The sequence below is a fragment of the Sipha flava genome, unplaced genomic scaffold, assembly GCF_003268045.1.
Source record: "Sipha flava isolate LNK unplaced genomic scaffold, YSA_version1 284_pilon_pilon, whole genome shotgun sequence".
Classification (NCBI taxonomy): domain Eukaryota; kingdom Metazoa; phylum Arthropoda; class Insecta; order Hemiptera; family Aphididae; genus Sipha; species Sipha flava.
In genome coordinates this window covers 35,316-56,734 of record NW_020272951.1, presented here as the reverse complement: position 1 = coordinate 56,734, position 21,419 = coordinate 35,316, and the positions used below count along the sequence as shown (strand labels likewise).

The 21,419-nt window shown below is 29.3% G+C and overlaps 2 protein-coding genes and 1 long non-coding RNA gene across 8 annotated transcripts in view; 1 reads left to right on the top strand and 2 right to left on the bottom strand.

Annotated features, from left to right (window-relative positions):
• Positions 1-7,740, top strand: part of LOC112685608 (fat-like cadherin-related tumor suppressor homolog) — a 129,602-nt gene extending 121,862 nt beyond the window's left edge. For 3 of the 6 annotated variants that reach the window (XM_025557536.1, XM_025557537.1, XM_025557538.1), the window contains 22 exons: positions 17-217; positions 285-479; positions 543-848; positions 931-1,139; positions 1,205-1,349; positions 1,413-1,574; positions 1,637-1,954; positions 2,016-2,291; positions 2,366-2,626; positions 2,691-2,861; positions 2,940-3,182; positions 3,255-3,486; positions 3,564-4,071; positions 4,159-4,302; positions 4,364-4,615; positions 4,776-5,113; positions 5,223-5,373; positions 5,437-5,912; positions 5,991-6,096; positions 6,163-6,355; positions 6,483-6,704; positions 6,772-6,944. In XM_025557536.1, coding sequence (XP_025413321.1) covers positions 17-217; positions 285-479; positions 543-848; positions 931-1,139; positions 1,205-1,349; positions 1,413-1,574; positions 1,637-1,954; positions 2,016-2,291; positions 2,366-2,626; positions 2,691-2,861; positions 2,940-3,182; positions 3,255-3,486; positions 3,564-4,071; positions 4,159-4,302; positions 4,364-4,615; positions 4,776-5,113; positions 5,223-5,373; positions 5,437-5,912; positions 5,991-6,096; positions 6,163-6,355; positions 6,483-6,704; positions 6,772-6,944 — 5,282 coding nt within the window. Of the gene's footprint in view, positions 1-16; positions 218-284; positions 480-542; positions 849-930; positions 1,140-1,204; positions 1,350-1,412; positions 1,575-1,636; positions 1,955-2,015; positions 2,292-2,365; positions 2,627-2,690; positions 2,862-2,939; positions 3,183-3,254; positions 3,487-3,563; positions 4,072-4,158; positions 4,303-4,363; positions 4,616-4,775; positions 5,114-5,222; positions 5,374-5,436; positions 5,913-5,990; positions 6,097-6,162; positions 6,356-6,482; positions 6,705-6,771 lie in introns of all 6 variants that reach the window. The other 3 variants (XM_025557541.1, XM_025557539.1, XM_025557540.1) reach the window with 2 other exon arrangements.
• Positions 7,741-11,245: 3,505 nt separating this feature from the next.
• On the bottom strand, positions 11,246-13,840 carry LOC112685625 (GPI transamidase component PIG-T). The gene is made up of 2 exons (XM_025557564.1): positions 12,010-13,840; positions 11,246-11,371 (listed from the first exon to the last, which is right to left on the bottom strand). Exons 1-2 carry the CDS (start codon positions 13,711-13,713, stop codon positions 11,330-11,332), a joined length of 1,746 nt encoding a protein of 581 aa, XP_025413349.1. The 5' UTR covers positions 13,714-13,840; the 3' UTR covers positions 11,246-11,329.
• A 6,576-nt stretch (positions 13,841-20,416) lies between these two features.
• LOC112685626 lies at positions 20,417-21,299 on the bottom strand. The gene is made up of 3 exons (XR_003148819.1): positions 21,132-21,299; positions 20,782-20,968; positions 20,417-20,709 (listed from the first exon to the last, which is right to left on the bottom strand). It is a non-coding gene; the product is annotated as an uncharacterized LOC112685626 (long non-coding RNA).
• Between the last annotated feature and the right edge of the window lie 120 nt (positions 21,300-21,419).

The following is a 21,419-nucleotide window of genomic DNA, read 5'->3' as shown; positions in this document are numbered from 1 at the left end:
ACATTTTTTGATTCAGATATAAACCGTTTAATTAAATATTCAATCCGAAAAGATGAAGAAAATTCTACTGATTACTTTCACATAGATGAAAAAGAAGGTTCTATTTATTTGAAACAAGCATTAGACCATGAAACGCGACCATTCCATCACATTGTTTTAGAAGCATCTGATTCTGGACTGCCACCTTTGAGTACCACTACTCATCTTTGGATAACTGGTAAAATCATAGTATATTATATTTTATTAATCAACTAATTGAATTGTGAAAAAATAATTGTTTACAGTTATGGATGTTAATGATAATGCACCAAAATTTGAACAATCCTCATACTCATGTTGGTTATCTGAAGATGCTGAAAGAGGTCAATTTGTTACTATGGTAACTGCTACTGATCCAGATATGGTTGATCATTCACGTCTTATATATGGCATAACCGGAGGAAATACTCAACAAATGTTTGATATTAACTCAAAGTCTGGTAAGAGTGAAATAATAAATTACTATCTATATATTAATAATAATAATAATCTTATCAATTTAGGCATCATAATTGTTTCAAACTTAAACAAGTTAACAACTGTAAATGAACATGTACTCAATGTGTCGGTCAGCGATGGAGTGTATACCAGCTTTTCTAGAGTTAGAATTGAAATGGTGTCATCTAACAGACATAGTCCAGTGTTTGAAAAATCCCATTATGATGGTCGCATTCTAGAAAATCAAATATCAGGAACCGAAATCATTCGTGTACAAGCAATAGATAATGATACAGGTCCATATGGTGAAGTGAGCTACTCAATACCATCAAAAAAGATGTCAAAGATATTTAGTATCAATAATATTACTGGTATGTAAAGTGAATAGTTAAAAATTATATATATATATATATATATATATTATATTATATTATATTATCATAAATTTTATAGGAGAAATTGTGTCAAAAATGTCGTTGGACCGTGAAGAGACATCACTTTATGAAATCAATGTTTTGGCTTGCGACCAAGGAGCTAGATGTGGGTTTGTTTTGGTTCGAATTCGAGTGAGTGATGAAAACGATAATTCACCACGGTTCCTTTTGCCAGAATACAAAACTTGTATACACAATTCCCTGCCAGTCAACACAGGATTTCTTACTGTAAAATAATAATTAATTTTTTCCTCATTTAAAAATCATATACTTATTTTAAATTTTATTAATAGGTAAAAGCAGTTGATGACGACCAAGAACCTTCTGGTCAAATAACTTATTCGATTAATGATATTGAACCCAGTGACATTACAGACCTAATGACTGTAAACAAATATACAGGAGCTCTTGTTCTATTAAAAACAGTTGAATCCTTAAGTGAGAAATTAAATCGATTGAAGTTTTAGTCAACTCATTAATCGATTAAATTGTATTTTATAGAAAACAATGTGTACCAATTTTTTATACGTGCAACAGATAGTGGAACACCACCAAGACAATCAGATGTTCCTATTGAACTATTTGTGTTATCATCTGAAGATCTTCCTCCTGTATTTCTGCAAGAAGATCAAAAGTTTAATTTAACTGAAAATGCTCCTATTGGTATTGTTTGATTTGAGTAAATCTTAATAACTTTATATAAACATATATTTTAAATTTGACAGGTACAATTGTGACAACCGTGAAATTAGTATCGGATGTGGAAACTAAATATAAAATCACTGCTTCTGAAGAATCTACTAAACTGTTTACAATCAATGATAAAGGTCAAATATCCACCACTGGTTTATTAGATAGAGAAAAACAAGCATTCCATATACTTGGTGTATTTGCATTTACTGAATCATCTCCTCCATTAACTGCCTTAACTGAAGTCTATGTAAAAGTATTGGATGAAAATGATAATGCTCCAGAGTTTGACAATGACATGTACAGTGCTAAAATATCAGAAACCATTATTGAAGGGACCCCAGTGGTGAAAAGTAATGCAATATTAGTTTGTATTTATTTTTATTATAATTTATTTATTATGTATGTATATAGCACGTGCAATCGATTTGGATGAAGGGAAAAATGGTGAAGTCAAGTATTTAATCAATTCCAAATCCATTGTGCCATTTGTAATTGATCAGTACTCTGGATCAATTAGTGTTTCTGCGTCCAATTTAGACCGAGAAGTAAAATCCTTGTATATATTTGATGTAGTAGCCTTGGACAGTGGAACACCATCGCTGAACTCTACTGTTAAGATACACATATCTTTAGTTGACTATAATGACAATCCATCACGTTTTTCTCAAGCTGTATATTCAGCATCAGGTAATACATTTTTTTCAGTCAAAGAAATAAACACAGTTATATTGACAAATATAATTGTCAATTTTTATTATTAGTTGAAGAAGATTCATTGCCTGGAACAGTTGTTGTTCAATTGACATTAGTAGATAATGACAATGAATTACCAACTACATTAATGTATCACATTCGTGATGGGGATATGCACTCAAAATTTGCTATACGGTCAACTGGTGAAGTGTATGTTGCTAACACATTAGATCGGGAGTCATTAGATAATTATCAACTCACAATAATAGTTACTGATGGAAAATATGTGTCAACTGCACGACTTAATATCATCGTCACTGATGTTAATGGTATATTATAATAACCCCTTCCCACCCATTTAAAACTTAATTTATTGTATCATCTAATTATCAGATGAAAAACCTTATTGCCTTCGTCACCGCTACAGAAGAACACTCTCAGAAGGAGCACCAATTGGCAATGTAATATTAAAAATTGAAGCTCGTGATGCAGATTTAAATCCAAAACTGCGATATTACTTAACTGGGCATGGAGCAGAACATTTTACTTTAGATATTGATAGTGGTAATATTTTCTTCGTTCAAATTCAGTTAATGTACAGTTATTAATTATTAAGCCATTTATTATTGTTTATTTTTAAAGGATTATTGAAAACGGCAGTGTCTTTAGACCGAGAACATTATGCACGGTATAACTTAGAAGCACACGTTCAAGACCGAGAAAAAAATGAATGGGAATGTGTGTCCAAAGTAGAAATTACCATGTTAGACATCAATGATAATGCACCAGTATTTGTTTCTAATAATAATAATACTGCCTCATTATCAGAAGACGCACAAATTGGCACCATTGTGATCAAGATACATGCAACTGACTCTGACATTGGTATACTAAAATTAGAAAAATATATGAATATAAATGTAACAATGTTGTAATGTATATCTATAATTATTTTAGGTCTAAACCGAAAACTTAAATATTCATTACAAGATTCAGCTGACAATCATTTTATTATATCATCTGATAGTGGAATTGTAACACTTGCTAAAAAACTGGACCGTGAGACTTGTGAAACCTATAACTTAACTGTCAAAGCAATGGACCATGGTTCTCCACCACTTTCAAGTACTACTCAACTAAATGTAATCGTATTAGATGTCAATGACAATCCACCAATATTTGTCCAAAGGTAAAATAAATCATTCAATTGTTATGATTTTATGTATATATTATTTATTAACTACAAAAAACTAATTATGATTTCAGAACATACTATGCTACCGTTTCTGAAATTGCTCCTATTGATACCGAGGTGACCAGAGTGCTGGCTACATCATTAGACTCTGGTAAAAATGCTGAAGTTATGTATTCAATTGCTGGTGGTAATGAACACAATAAATTCTCAATAAACCCTGAGACTGGTGTAATAAGTGTATTCGAAATGCTTGACTATGAACGAGTGCGTGACTACTTACTGACAATACAAGCAACAGATCTAGGTGAACCTCCGTTAAGCAACCAGGCCATGGTGAACATTTCAATTTTGGATGCCAATGATAACGCACCCATTTTTAGTCAATTAGCTTATACTACTCAAATTAGTGAAGATGCACATATAGGTGAAGTTGTTATTAAAGTTTTGGCTACTGATTTGGACAGTGAGCTAAATGGCAAAATACGTTATGCTCTGGTAAAAGGAGATCATCATCAGCAATTCTCCATTGATCCTTTCACAGGCAATATAACTGTTGCTAAACCTTTGGATCGTGAACAGGTGACAGTGGCATTTTTTTTAGTATATTTTTCTTTGCTAATTATTTATGAAATAATAAAATTTTAATACTTTACTTATATTTTCTAGGTATCAACTTATAATTTACAAATTCGTGCTACTGATTCTGGTATTCCTGAACTTATGAGTTTTGCGTTAGTACAAGTGCAAGTTAATGATGTTAATGACAACCCACCACTTTTTTCACAGCACAATTATTCAGCATTTGTACACGTAAGTAATATTTACTATGTTATAACTATATAGCTTAAATACTGTTGTATTAACCTTTTAGGAGGACAAAAAACCTGGTTGGATTGTTTGCCAACTTTCTGTGACAGATGCCGATTTAGAACCAAATGGTGGGCCTTTCACGTATGATATACGTAACAGTGATGATGGAAATGCATTTAGCATTGATCCTGATGGCACAGTAAGAACAGCTACGCATTTAGACCATCGTTTTCAACAGAATTTTAAACTAGAAATACGTGTGTTCGACAATGGAAAACCATTCCTACATTCTGATACGTGGCTCCATATTAAGGTACATAAATCTTAGTATACTTTGTGTTGAATTCAATTTGTATCATTAAATTTGTTTTAGTTATCAAATTAACTTTTTTAACATTTTTTATGTAATTTATAATTTATGCATACACAATATTTAAAAAGTCTTTCAACACTACTTTTTTTTCTCTATTTAGGTAATTGAAGAATCACAATTCCCACCTATTATAACACCTCTTGAAGTCTGGGTAGGATCTTGGCAAGATCGTTGGGAAGGAGGATCATTAGGGCATATACATGCCACTGATCAAGATGAATATGATACATTAGCATATTATATAAAGAATGTAAATCACAAAGAACTATTCAAAATTGAAGAACGATCAGGAGAAATAAGAGCACCACAAGGACTGGATGCCGGCTTTTATTCAATTAATGTATCAGTTAGTGATGGTAAATTTTCATCATACTCTACTGTTAATGTTGCTGTAGACTCGCTGACCGATGAAATGTTAAATGAAGCAATAAGTATAAGGTATATCAACATGTGTAAATTAATAGAAATGTTATGTTTATACATTTTAAGTATTATAACACTATGTGTTATTTGTGCCTACACTACTAACATCCATAATATTTTATAGATTAAAGTCTGTCACACCACAACATTTCATATCTAGTCAAAAGAAACTTTTAATGCGTACATTAAAAATGAATTTGGGCAAGGATGTAAATTTGATCAGTCTCCAAGATGCTCCACAAGGAAATCTAGATATATTACTCTTTGTCAGAGGGGTAAGTTCAAAATAATTAAATTTAAATCAAAAACTATATCGTCTAATGAACTTAATTTTCTAGGGAATAGATTTAAATACTATGCATGCTGCTCTTCAAAAGGCCGGTTTAGTTATATCAAACAATGTACCCCCTTGTAATTGTACACCTGGGCAAGGTGTGTGTAGTCAACGCATTACTTGGTTGCCAGATCAAGTGCAGACAATAGTAACTGAAATGGTGACATTTGTGGCACCTGCTCATACCCACCAACCACATTGTGCTTGTCGACTAGGCTTTGTTGGTAAACAATGTGAAAATAAAATGACTACAGAATGTTTGTGCTCTGTGGATGAAATATGTGTGCCAGATAATGAAATTGATGGTACTTATAAGTGTGACAAGCCAAGAGGTGTTGGAGATCGTTGTTTAGTTGGTAATGAGATTGCCTGTTGGCCTCCAATGTTTTCTAATTTACACATAACTTGGATACAAATGACTGCTGCGTCAGCTGCTTTAGTTTTTATCATCATGGTCATATGCATGTTAATCATATGCAGGTAAATACTATATTTTTATAATATTTGATTACCCAACTAATAAATAATAACCCCATTTCATTGTTTTTTTTTTTTTAGAAAGTGTCGAGTAAAACGTCAAAATGCTCGTCGAAACAAAAACATAAATGTATTGAATACAGAGTTTAAGAGGACTGCTAAAATCAGCAACTTAGAAGTAGCTCAGGTATGTCTAAACATTTTATTATTATTGTTTTTTTGTGTCATTTTAATTTTAATTTTAATATTTTAGCGACCAGTTTCTTACACAGCTATAGCCAGCAACCCAGATGCAGCTTACATGGCAGCTGTGGCTTCAAATCAACTCAACAACTTAGACACTTTACGAAGCTACGGTTCAGCTGGTGATGAACTGGAAAATGTTCCACTTGATTATTTGCGCAATTTAAATCGAGGAAGTAACAACAAAATAATGAATGGTAAAGGTTAGGAAGTTATGATACAAAAATAATATCAAAATATGTATTCAATATTTAGAGAAACCTATATCATTTTGATTGACATCAGTCAATATTATATTTATCACATGATGAAAAATTACTTTTTTCACAGACCTCAAAGCAATCCCGGATGTTACCAGAGTTCCAAGGAGGTCTATGCATTGTTCAGAAGAAGACACTAAAATATTAGGTGGTTACCATTGGGACTGTTCAGATTGGGTGCGTCGTAGCCAAAATCCATTGCCCAATATCAGTGAAGTTCCTGGTAGCGAAGTACCCGATTCATCCAGTTTCCACAGTGAAAGCAATGATGAAGTACACCATCACATAATTGGTAAGCTCTTATTTTTGTAAATTTATCATAATATATATGTATCATAATCCTTAATTGTCTTTGGTAGATCCTGCAAGAGATTTGGAAACACTTGATGAAGAGTTGTACTTATCATATCGTAGTGAAGACGATGACGTCGTTACATATGGTTTCCCACAGCGATATCCAAGTCAGAGTGAACTTTCTACTAATGTTTGTGAAATTGAAGATCCAGATATGCCAATGTCTACAGCTGTATGAGAGATTAAATAACATTTAACATTCCATTAGACGAATATCGTCAAAGTTGATTTTTCTGAGTATTAAGAATAATTTTTATTTTGTTCATATTGTATAGAATTATTTTGATTATTTTGTCCCATTTAAAATGGGAAGACTGAATGCCTTTCTCAATGTTTAACTATTTGAGTATGTAAAAAAAAATTTACTGTGATAGTTTGACAACTTTTTTCTACAAATTTTTTTTTTTTTTTTTAGTTATTATTTTGACCATAGAATTAAAGTGTTCATTATAAACAAATGAATAACCATTGTCCAGTGCGTAAAAATATTTTTATAAATCATAAATATGATTATTTTTTTCATCTCCCATCGGAAAAATGATCTCTTACCATATCCGCCGCCTGTGTTTTATCATTATTTTACAGCCATTGGATTGGTACAACCTTAAACTGCAACTATTAGACCTAGTCCTTATATATAATAATAATTACGTAACCAGTGCTAATAATCTGGTGCTACTAATAGAAGGTTGATCGTAATTTTATTTTTTTCTTTAACGACTGAACGAGGGCTTGGGCAATAAGTATAATTATTTTTGTTTTTGTGACTACTTTTTTTCAAAATATACAAAAACATATTGTGTTCATTATTAAAAATTATATATTAATAAAAGTCAACATTTTATATTAAAGTTCCGCAATACTGTGCCATTCCAATATAAAAAATTCAAAAAATCCTATTTAGCTCTTAGTCTATATATCATTTTAGTATTTATTAAATTACCATGTCTAATTTTTTTTTGTCCTCGTAACAATAAATTGTATATAAATTAACAATTAACTCTTCACCAAAAGTGCCTAAAAAACTAAATTTTTTCTTGATTAATTGTATTATTTTTCTAAACCATACAATCGAATTACTAAAATATACGAATAACATATGTAATTATTATATATTTATATATATATATATATATCATATGGTACTATACACGTACATATATTATATCGGTTTTACATTGTTTTTGTCTCATATGACATTGATAAGGATGAATTTTTTAACCGTTAGAATTTGTTTGGAATTAAATTTTGATAGAACAATGATTAGCACTACAAATTGGTAGACTCTTGTTAATTTATCTAAATAGTTGTACGTGAACTCAACAAACTTTGTTTCCTCTCAAAATTACTTTATAATATATTATATAAGTTATGTGTGTGTATATATATATATATATATATATATATATATATATTTATATTTGTTTATTTATAAAACCTTATTTATAATTGAGTTGATTTATTGTTACGTTAGTATTTGAGTTATACATATATATTGTAAGTTTCGTATATATTTTTTTATGGACAAATGTATAGATTATTTTTGTAATAAAAAGCTAAATATGACTTGAATAATAAATAATAAAAATAATTGTTATAAATAATGTACAGTTTTATCTTATTGACCTTGCATTATTTTAGATATGACATTTTAGTTATACTTTTAATACAAATATATTTTTAACGTGCCTGAGGTACAAAATAATCAATTAATCAACTATAAAAGATTATATTTGTACCTCAAAATCAGACGAACGGAAATCCAAATATAATGATTTTCAGAAACATTGTATGTAATATGGTTTTTGTTGAGCCATAATAACGGGAATCTATTAAAAATACTCCTTTCATTATTTTACCGGTCATAAGTCATAATTTATGTTTTAGCCAAACTAATGTAAATCCACTTAATACATAATTAATACATTGTTATTTTTGGATTTACGTTAGTCTGGTTCTGAGATACATTTATTATTCAATCTGTCTTGGGAACATAAAATTACACAGTTTGAAATATGAAAAAATTAACAAATATTGTTTAGTAATTAATACTCTTAAAATAATGACCGAGTATAGAGTGTATAATAAATAATAAGCTCTAGATATATAAAATGTTTAACTTTGAAACTAATTTTTCAATACAAACTTAAAAATAATTTACCTTTCATTACAGAAGCGTACCCAAGTGGGGGTTTTCGGGTCTGGTCCCCCATTGAAATTTCTACTTATTCAATGGTTTAATAGTATATAGTGTACCTATTTTAATTTCCCATTATCTTCAATATACAAAGTTTATAGATTTTATAATATACCTATAATGTACAAAATATTTTTAATTTATACTGCTTTTTTAATATTATTTATTATTGTTAATTAAATAATATATTTTTTAATAATATTTTACTACCAAATAAAAATTTATTTCAAATTATAGTACCTACTTTTTTTTTTTTATTTAAGAACTTTCAGTACAAACTATTATAGTTCAACAATTACAGATTGATACATGATAATATATATAGCTTAAGGATTAAATAGTGAAATATTTAAATGTAACAATAAAAACAACAGAAGAACTACATATACTGTTGATACAAATAATAATAATAATATGAAATTAATGAATAAAATAATGATTATTATTCATTTCATTTCAATGAGACAATCAACTCTGCTAATTTTAAAGGGTTGCAAGTTTCTATTCAATAATGGTCCGAACATAAGGAAAAAATTGAATTCAAACATCTAGAAACTTTTTTTATTGGGAAAGCTACAGGTGATGTTTTATTTTAGCTGATGTAATTTGCACATTGTACATAATACCTTTCATAAGGGGTTAGAATCATTTGGAGCTAATTTTGGTGATATAGTTATAACTATGAATACATTTTTTAATGTCGTCAAGGAGCTTTTTCGGATGCAAATATTAAAGTCAACGTAACATAGCATTATTTTGTAAAACACATTACTTCTAGATGGCTAACTCTGTCTACTGCTACAAAAAGACTTCAAGAGCAATAGCCGGCATTGAAGCAATTTTTTTTTTGAGATATTCCTAAAAGTGGAACTTAATATAAAAAGTGCTCTAGGAGCTTATAGTGGAAAGGCTGAACTAATTCCAATCACTAGAGAACTTTTACTGAAGCAAAATTTGCATACAGTAAGTATAAGAAATTTAAAAGAAGAAAAACGTACAGCAGGAAAAAAAAAGTGGTGTTACCTAAAAATGTGAGCCAATATCATTTGTTATTTTATCCTAATAGGATGTAATTCACTTTAGCTAACTATTTTCAAAAAAAAACTTACTATTTTCACTATTTTTAAATACTGTAACTGATGAAAACACTGTTGTCAAAGATAACACTAAATTATATTGATAATAATATACATTATATAACAGATACAAATTATAGTACCAATAAGTTTTACAATATTGTATATTCTCCACAATACACACAAGTTACACATACATATCAAATTATTAGGTTTTAAACAGCTCTCTGTACAATATTACAAAAACTATAATTTAAATTATAAATTTTTAATTGCTAAGAACATAATAAAATAATTTTAATTTTACAAAAAAATATACAAACATCTAGACAAATGTACATCTAAGTTATGGCTCTAAATTAATGTTAACACTATTCTTACCTAGATATGGTAATCTAGTAACCCAATCAGGATACGGAGGTTGCATCACACCTAGTAACATCATCTCTTTAATGCCATCTATTATACTATCACCTTTCAACTGTATTTGAGTATTACTTATATTTTCTTCAGAATTGATTTGATTAAACTTTGTTAAATCAATATTGATATTTATAGTGAATTTATTAAGAATTCGACTATTATTCCCAAACAATTTCTGAACATACTCTTTAACATCCTCTTCCTTGTCGCTGTTGAGTAATGTCTGCACATTGCCTTTGTTATTTTCTTTGTTTTTGTCTTCCATAAAATGTTTCATAGAGTATAGATCTTTCCCAGACAGTGCATAAAGCTTAAACTTACTAGCCCCAACTGCCTTAGAAACAATTTTCATTAGTCTATTATCAATATTGCGAGGTCTGTGGAAAATATGGCATACTTTTCCTGGGGCTATGGTGAAAAAATAGGGATTGTTCAATTTCAAGGTGGTTTTTTTCTCCTTGGTTTCATTTATGTTTATTAAAATCCAAAACAATTTATTTGATTCCATTACATATGTGATTGCTTCAATACTCATTTTAACCAACATGAATTGAATATTTTTTTGAATTATTCTTTTATCCAAAAAACGTTTATTTACTTTATCAATAGTTACTGTCCACCACAGGCTTCTTTGATGGTAGATAGCATCAGCTAGTAATACTCGATAATAGGTTGCTTCAATTGATTCCATTTCTTTCAAATAATAATGAATAATAGATACAACATTTGCAACAGTTAAACGCAGGCGTAATTCAGTCACTAAATTGGTAATTTCATTCCATTCCAGGTTCAAGGGTAAGATTCTTAATAAATGTTGGATTTCATTAATATTAAACCTTTTCATTTGCATAATAATTTTGTTCAACATCAATGTTTCAAGAGTGGCCATTTCTTAGTGTAACTTATATACTAAAACAGACAAAAAACAAATTATAAAATATTTACTCTTAGTAAAATATCAATAACAAAAATCTGTTTATACAATAAATCAAATTTATTGAATAAAATTAAAACAAAAGCAAATTATAACCAACATAAATATATATACAATTTTTCTGTAATTTATCAACTGATTTCATAGTGATTAGTTAATATCACTAACTCAAATAATATAACTCATAAGTAAAAAATTTTAAAATAAAAATATTAGTTATGTTAAGTAGTTATGGTTAGGCAGGACGATTAGATTAAATTAGAATTTATTGTCTCGGTTTTTTTTTTCATTTTATCTGACCACCCTAACTTAATGGTTCATATAAAACAAAAAAAAAAAAGTTATATACCATATATTAAATCCTAGATAATTATAAATATACAAATTCAAGATTTATTTAATTTAAACATTCAAATTTATTACATTGTTTAACAAAATATGACATAATGTTTGCAAATGTATTTAACTACCAAACAATATCACAAACAAAATAAAATATTTACATCAAATTAATTTAAAACATAATAAATAAATAATAATGGTAATATAATATTTAAGTTAATCATAAAAATAGTATCAAAGATTAATTATGCAATTATGATTCTTTACAAACCACTTGGTTGTTCATGAACTCTTCAGACACATGGCCCAATGTGGGGTGATAACTCAATTCTTCAGGAGCATAAACTTTAACTGCTGCTGAATTTCCCACTTTATTTATCTTTTTACTCAGCGCAATATTTTCTACCCACATATATAATTTTTGAAGAATAGATGCCAATCCAGGAACATACTTTGCTGTAGTTAACTTTAGTCTTTTAGTTGTAATATTATGAATAGGGCCAAAAGCTAATGCTACTACAGTACAGGCTAAGCATATAACATTATAAGGCATACTGAAATCAGGTGTTGGTAATGTAATAATGAAATTCTCAGTTTTTAAACAAATTAAATAATCAGCTTCTGATGAATTTAGATTATCAGCTATAAATGATTTGTCAAAGGTTAAAGAAGTAGCATGTCTTGGAATTGTGACTTCAACTATAGCAGAACCAATGTAAAAACCATGATTTGCATCAGGTGGATATTCTTGCCATTTCAAAAACACATAGTCAAACTGTACAGATATTTCAGTAACTGAACGTGGTGCAAGCTCTAATACTATTTCTAAATAGTAAATTCGTATTCTTCCTTTACCAGGTTTATATATTAAAGCTTTAGGATTTACACGAACACCATTGCTGGACACTATTAGAGTATGATAATAAATTGGTAAAAACCATGGGATATTTTCAATAACTTTTGCAGTTACAGGTAATCTATGTTCATTGTATATACGAGTCACTAACCCTCCATATTCCTGTCCAAATCCTGTAATAAATCTGTCAGTATACAACAATGGCCGTAATTCAGAAACTGCTATTTTTGGTCTTGGCACTACAGCTGATAAATGAAAAATGCTGATTAAATTATAAACAGCAATATTATCTTTTAAAAAATAATCTGGTTCCTGTGACAACAAATAAGGAACACTGCTATTTGAAGATGTATCTATATATAATTTACTGAAATCCGCAAGAGGGCATGTTTTGAACAATCCAGTACCAAACATCTTGCGAAGAGACCAATCGTAATTATTATTTAAACTTATAAATGTTGAATCATATACCAATGAAACAGTTTGGCGCAATTCATATTTACATTTTCCTGCATTGCATAATGGCCTAAAATGAATTCCCAAAGAATGGTAATTGGCATTGTGCACATGACCAGAATTTAATAAGCTCGATAAGCCTCGAGTAGAATCACAAGGCAGAAGTTTCTTCCACGGGGTTAAATTTTCAGTGCAAACATTTTCTCTCGGTAAATTTGAATATCGATATACTCTGTCAGCAGATGATTCATAGCTATTTGCACTGTTTATGAAATTCAACGATGTGCAAAGCAAACCGGATAGTGCATTAGTCAAGCCGTACCAGTTCTTGTTCACATCTATTGTATCGTTATGGAAACGAGCGGATATTTCAGCTCCGGACGGGGCGTCGACTGCTGGATAACCCCAAGACTTATGTCTCCACAAACCAGACGTAAGGTCGACATTGAGTTCGTCGACGTGAAACCTGTTTATTATATCACCCAATGAGTGCGGAAATAAGCTGGAATGTCTAAACGCATTGTCTTCGCGGACAATGGTGAACTGGAAGAACGAATACACGTAGCCCGTGGCCAAGGGCTTGATGAACAATTCTTCGCTGTACGATTCCGAACGTACATACCCGGTGAACGCCAAAAAAATCCAGAGGAATTTATCGTACATTTTAACAAAAAAATCAATTTAAAAAAACAAATCATAAAATTTGCTTTTCAAAATATGTTGAGTACCATAACAATAACGACAGTCCGTGGCTGAATTCGCGTTAGTAAACAATGATAATGGAAAATTGATAATAACAAAATGTAACTTTACCGTTTCCCAACGATCTTCAGTGGCTACAGAGACTTTCCGGTGTTTACGGCGAATGCACTCATACGTCGGTTTGACGTCAAAAATTCCGTTTAACTTAACTTTTTTAATTTCAGCATTAACCGCATGAAATCAAAACTCATAGACGTTGATCGTATACAACAAACACAAAAACGAGCGACATTAATATAACGATAATCGTAACATTCAAATATCGAATAGGTTGACCGACGGAGACGGTTGGACGAACGGACAGTTTACACAACAGTAAAATAACATGCGATACGTGCCGTATTACAGTGTTTACTATAGTGCAACACCTGACTGGCAGACTAATACGTCGACTAGATAGCGTTAAGGTCGATAGTGGTGGTAGCCACTAAAGACCTGCAAGGGCCATAAATTTACGGCCCAGCCCGGTTTAACATATTTTTCCAAAGCCCGGTCCGATCAGTCCGAAAAATGTTTATGAAAAAAGCCCAAACTCGGCTAGAAAATTATCAAAAGCTCTTAAAAAGCCCGTTCTGATTCAAAGATACTTTTTATAAGCCCGGTCCAAGCAGGTCCAAAATATTTTTTAATAAAAAAAGCCCGGTGCAGTTCAGTCCAAAATATTTTGTAAAAAAAGACCATGCCCGGACCGAAAATAATTCCTAGCTATTAAAAAAATTTGGTTCTGTCTGAGATATATTTTTAGCCCTAGAACATCATATTTAACTAATAACTAAATAATAAAAATGTGCGAGTAATAATTGTTCATGTACAAAAATGTGATCCACCCCTCCCTAAACATTATCAAATGATGCCACTGGAGTTTGATAAAAACAAACTAAATCAAACAGAAAGTACTTAAAATTTCTTATTAAAAACCAAACACTCAATATGAAAAATAACCAGTAACCACACAAAGTACATATAGAGATGATCAAAAATGTTTAAAAATTAAAATAAAAAGTCGGTAACACATTTAAATTGGAAATAATATGTCAACTTTTATCCTGAATGAATGAATTACAATTTTTAATACTTATTAAAACCTATATTTCTTATAAATGTTAGACTAAGTAGTAGCATTGATTAAATATACATGTATATTTAATCAATGGTAGTCGGTAGTAAGTACTAGGTAAGAGTTAAATTCAATGTTTGGATTTAAAAACGTATGTGGACATTGGGCGCTGTGCAATAGTGTTAAATAGATACATAGTATAAAGTGTTAAGAAGGTACCTATACTTTAAATTGAGTAATAAATATAATATAATAATAAAATATTTCTAAAAATTATAATATAGGTAATCAAATAAAAAAATAATATTTAAAAGCAGTCACTGTTTATTATTTATCAATATTATTCAATCACCCATTCATAATAATCTTAAAAACAAATTGTTGTGATACCTACTACCTAAGTAATTCTTTTAACAAATAATTAAAACAATAAATTGATTATTATTGTTTTTTAGAAAGGTGAAAAAACTGCATGTATATTGAATATTTTAAAAAGCAATAGGTGCCTCAACAGTTTTTTTCTTTAATGTTATTACCATAATAAATACTGATAAATTAGTAAAGTAAAAAAAATACAAATATTAATTAAATACGTAGATAAAATTAAAAAACTTACCTTATAATTTTGATTTAAACAAACAAATGTAGGTACGCAAAATATGTTCAATGGTACATTAACATAGAACATTAAAACTAGGCAGTTGAAACCAGCTATAGTATAGTATCCTAAATTAGTATTAACAATCTCCATAGTCAAACACAATGGATTTTCTTTAAATACTTCAAATTACCGTTTCTATTTTATATTGGTACTTGTTATTATGATACCATAGAAATAATAAGCTAGCTAAAGGCGCGTTCTCATGAGTCAAGTTTAGTTGACCGATTATAGTTGATCAACAAAAATTGAATAAAATCTGTAGTGAGAACCTTTGTTTCAATAAAATTGAACAACTAATTAGTTGATCAAAAAAATTTTTACCCAGTCAAACTTTATCGTTCAAGTAACGAGTTGTTTTTCAATTCCATTCAAGATGAAACCCGTCTTGACATGTGAGAACAACCTACACCAGCGTTTCCCAAATTCTTGTTTAGGTCGGCCCGGTAATTAATATTTTTCCCCTTCGTGTCCCACCAAAATATTTTACATTTATCATTGTGTAAAACACATTTGAATGTCCACATAGGATTTTATAACAAAATCGAAGCGTTCATTTGTTACTGTATACTAGTTGATAATCTCAGTAATTATCATTTATTTTCACTAAAAAGTTCAAATTATCAAACGAAATGATGAATAAGAAATTTAATATGAGAATTTTATTAAATTCTGCGACCCGGTATTATATTTTCGTGGCTCGGTAGTGGATCGCGACCCACTATTTGAGAAATGCCGACTTACACTACAGTTGATTCAAGTTGAACTTTAGTTTGTTTTCAACCAGTGGGCAGTCACACGTGCATTTTATGCTTTATTTTGTTAGTTGTGTTTTTTTTTTAATTTTTAACGCATTAAATATTTTTAATTTTAAAAATGAACCTCAAATGGTCTGAAAGCGTGATGCTAAAATTCTTAGAACTTTATCATAAGCATGACAGTTAGTGTCAACTACGTATCGACCGCGGTTTTTCAACTGAGTTCAAAATAAAATTGAAACATGTTCTGTTGAAATGTGAGAACAAAAACTGATTCAACTTATATTCAATTTTTGTTGATCAACTATAATCGGTCAACTAAACTTGACTCATGAGAACGCGCTTTAATAGACAAGTACCTCTACCCCGCTAATAGTATGGCAGATATTTTGGTAGTGTTGTTATTTATTAATGACATATTTATGAATTAAATATAAATAACTTTATTATACCCATTACTCAGTACCCACGTTCCACGAATTACATAATATTTGTGGTTATTCCTATGTCGTAATGAGAATTTATCATTTTTATTTTAAATAACAATTATTTGTCATACAAAAAAAAATTCATAAAATGTCCAAGCGCGGCCAGATGTAAAAATTCTTAAGCCCGACCCGGCCCAAAAAGTTTTACAAAAAAAAGCTCGATCCATCCTTGGTTTTATTATTTTGAGAGACCGACTCGGTTCGGCCCGAAAAGTTCTATCAAAAAAGCCCAGCCCGACCCGGCCTGAAAATTTTTACAAAAACGAAAGTCCAATCTAGCCTTCATTATTTTTTTAAGGCCCGGCCTAGTCCAGTTTCAGTATAGGCTGGGCTATTTGAGGACCGGGTTGGGCCAGCCCGGTTAGTCAACTTAATCGTTCAAGCTAAGATTAGTGTGATAATTGCTTTTGCAATTACAATTTTTTTTAGGGATAAATATTTGAACAAAATACAATTATTAACATTACTAAATTTAATTTAATTCTTACTATGAATCAAAATTATTACGTTAAAGTTAAAGTAAATAAATATTTTATTAATATAAAATGAATGATTCATAATATGGAAAATTATGTATTTAATTATTAATCCTCTTGCTCTTTTTTTTCGGTAAACTCTAAAACTTTATCATTATAATCTATACTTTAGGAAATGTCATGTTCAATTCATAATACTGATAATGAAGTGAATCTTTCTTGATTAATTGTCGATCTTAGGTAATTTTTTGTAATTTTTAATTTAGAAAACGACCTTTCTGCTGTAGCAGTGGTTATTGGTGAAGTCAATATTATTTGAAGTACTATTTTCGAATTGAAATAAATTTCCGAAAAGTTATTATCAAGGCTTGGAACTTTATGCAGTAAAAAATTGGAAAATAATTACTTAAAAAATAATAAACTGACTACTGACTAGTGTACAATGAAGTCGCCTGCATACAGATGTATGCAGTATTATAACGAACAAAAATAATATTGTGTATAAGCTGATAACCTAATGGTTACACATAATTGTTTACGAATTATCTATGGTTATACAATTTGTTTATGTCATGTTACAAAATATTAATACAGTGGCAGGGGCTGATAGGCAAAAAAAAATTTACCGAAAAATATTAATAAGGTGGCATTAATTATTCTACAAATCGTATACATGTTTACTAACCTAACTGCAGTTAGGGATACCAAAACTCTTTTTTCTAATGAAACCTAAGAAAATTAAAAACCCAATTACATAGATATTAGTTATAGATGAAAGATGAATTATTTTATATTATTCATCTTTCATCTATAACTTATATCTATGTAATTGGGATTTTAAGTTTTCGAAGACTTAAACATTTTGATTGTACATGTTATAGGTATTTTATACAGAATACATCATGAAAAATTTAATTTTGAAAAATTGGTGTCATTCTAAGCTTGACATTAAGAAGTAGCATGTTTCAATTATATTTACATAAATAATTACATAACTAGAAAATAATGTATAGATGTTTATTAATATTATTTAACATTATTTTTAATTTATTTACACAGAAGGAAAATTGTTAAAATTAAAATACAATATAATTTTTAAAAATTAAAAAAGTAACATTTTTTGCAGCAAAATACTCTTTGTTACAATAATATTAATAATATCCTTATTATCAAAATTTGATAAAATATCTTTTTCTAAGGCCATAAGCATGAAACATTCTAAATGGTCCTGTGTTAATGAATTCCTTAAAGCAATTTTTAATATTTTTAATTTTAAGAATGAACGTACGCAAGATACTTGCGTAACTGACAGAGTTAAAATTAATTTGTAACATAAAAATAATCCAGGATACGCTCCGCTAAACAAATTATAATGAACTATTAACTTGTAGTAATAATTAATAAAATTGCTTTTATATGACCGTTCCTATTTAATTCACATTTTTCATATTGATTTTAATCACTGTTATCAGAATCGTCTTTTATTTGAATTTGCAATGACTATTAATAAGTCTCAAGGCCAAAGGATGTCTGTCTGTGGCTTAGATTTAAGCACATCATGTTTTTCACTCGGATTATACGTGGCGTGCTCTCAAACCATCCAGTTTGTGTAGGTGAAAAATGGGATAACAAAAAATATTGTACACTCTGTTGCATTAAGGGATTGATATTGTTTTTTACTAATATTTTCATAATTATCGATATATATAATTTTAAAGGATCAATTTGAATAAGTTATTAAAAAAATAAATGTTTGATGTTTTTTTCATTTTTATATTTCGTCACCTAACCTCTTCCATTTACCATTTACATATACCACATCCTTACACACTTATATTAAATTAGTTATTTTTTTCTAGCAAAGTATTCTCTAGAAATAATTTACATGACAAAACAACGTTTGTCGGGTCAGCTAGTATATTATATAAAATATATAATTGTTATTTTTTTCATCCTATCACTGTATGTGTTTGCATGCGTGTACATAAGCTCCCGTTATCCGAGAGAAATAATACACACACGACGAAATATATTATAAATATTTATAATTTATAAAATTATTATATTGTTCCGTGGAACAATGCTAAGGGTTCCACTAAATGTATGTGATTATTCAGAAACTTATTTTATACTATATTTAGAAAAAATATTATTTCATATTATTTAAAAAAATTATGTTTTAAGCTAATTTAATAGAAAGTAATCATTAACAATATTAATAGTATCATTAAACACATTTTTTAGAGTATTAGTTTTTTATTTTTTTGTTTTTTAAAAAAATTAAGAGTTGAATTGGAATTAAAGACATTAGGGTTCCACGAAACACAAACTGTTTTTTAAGGGTTCCGTGATTATAAAAGTTTGGGAACCGCTGTTGTAGGTACTGCTACGAATAAATGAGTCAAGCCATCACTGCCCACATGCCACACTAGGTATTAGGTACCTACTTATCCGTTTATGGAGAATGGATAAAGACGTAAATGTTTTTGACGAATAGTGCTTTGGTGGCCAAACCCATCCGTTTTTAATCCGTATTAAATTAATATGCGATAATTTTTTTATGCAACAGACCGCGGCCCGCGGGGCCTTACAATGCGTGAGGGATTGTACCACTGCACAGCTCGAACTGCCTTTAAGCCGACCCTCATTTTACTTTAGATGTTCTAGGACAGGGGTGGCGAACCTTTTTTGGTTCAAATACCAAATTTTTCCATTTATGGTATTGAAAATCGTTCACGTGCCCAAAGAAAATTATATTTTCTAAGAATAAAAATAAAATTACAGATTTATTACATTATTTTTATTACATTTTAGTCATTCTTAGTGAAACCCAAGCAGCAATTGTTTCATCGGTAAAAACATTTTTTTCCTTCGATTTAATTAAATTCGTTATGGCGAATAAGCTTTCATAAACATAAGTTGACGAATAATATGAAAGTATAAGGAATAATGTCATTTTTAAAACATATATACAGTGGAGCGTCGATTATCCGCACTAATTGGGACCGAAGGGGGTGCGAATAATCAATTTATGCAGATGATCAAACAACCATTGAAAATTGTAATATAAAGTTAAAAACTAATTTACTAGATATAATATTAAATATAATATTCATACATAATATAAAAAATTTAGATATATATAATATAACATTATAGTACACGATATAACATAACGAATGGTAAAACTAAATTAAATTAAACTAAAAATAAATTTGTACTCAAAAATTTTGTAGTTTGAATAATTGACGTGCGGATAATCGACGCTCCACTGTAATTTGTTTCTTTGAATTTCTTATAATCAACATTTTACAAATAGTACAATTTTTTTTTTTTGTGTACAATTTTTAATAATTTCAATTTTTGGTGCATGTCATTAAAATTTGGTCAACGTGCCATCTTTTGCACACGCCCCATAAGTTTGCCACCCCTGTTCTAGAATTGAATAGTATTGATATCGCTATTAAAAATTCCAAATACTGAAATATGTGTAAATGTAACAAAAATATTATTTAAAAAAATTATAAATTACCTCTTTTTACAGTATTGGTTGGAAGAAATTCTGATCCAGGAATCATTTTTACGGCTGATCTGAAGTTCTAGTCTTCTTTATATTTTATAGCCAAACCTAAGTCTTTAACTTTTCTTAAGGTGGACTAGTTTAAATGATAATAGCATAACTGCACCGATATTTCATCATGAAATACTTCCTTGATAACCTGTATTACAGATTGTTCGAAATTAATTGAAATTATCGAAAGCGATACAAATTGATCTTATATAGCAGACAATAAATCAATAAGTGTCTTTATTTTTACGTTGAAGCAAAGTGTACATCACAGGAATTATTAAATTATTTATGATTGCATGTAATATGTATACTTGGTAGAATTCAGAAGGACAAGTAGAAAATGTTCTGTCCATTAAATAATTTTAGTTTCAGATAAAATTTCGTGGCACGTTTTTGAAGAGAAGATAATAATACGATTATTATTAATTTCGTTGTTGTAAAATAAAAATGGCTCTGGGCTGGTATAAAATATTATTTAGTGTTTACAATACAAAGAGAAAAAGTTAATAAAATGTTTCCACTGTCTGACAAATAAATAATAGTCGAGCAATAACATCTGTCGATAAGAAAACCTTCGATTAAGAAAAACATCTATCGAT

Coding starts and splice junctions, on each gene's coding strand:
- LOC112685625 (XM_025557564.1), bottom strand. CDS start 13,713: ATGTACGATAAATTCCTCTGGATTTTTTTGGCGTTCACCGGGTATGTA. Junction 11,372..12,009: donor AGTTCATGAACAACCAAGTG/GTTTGTAAAGAA, acceptor TGTCTGTTTTAG/TATATAAGTTACACTAAGAA.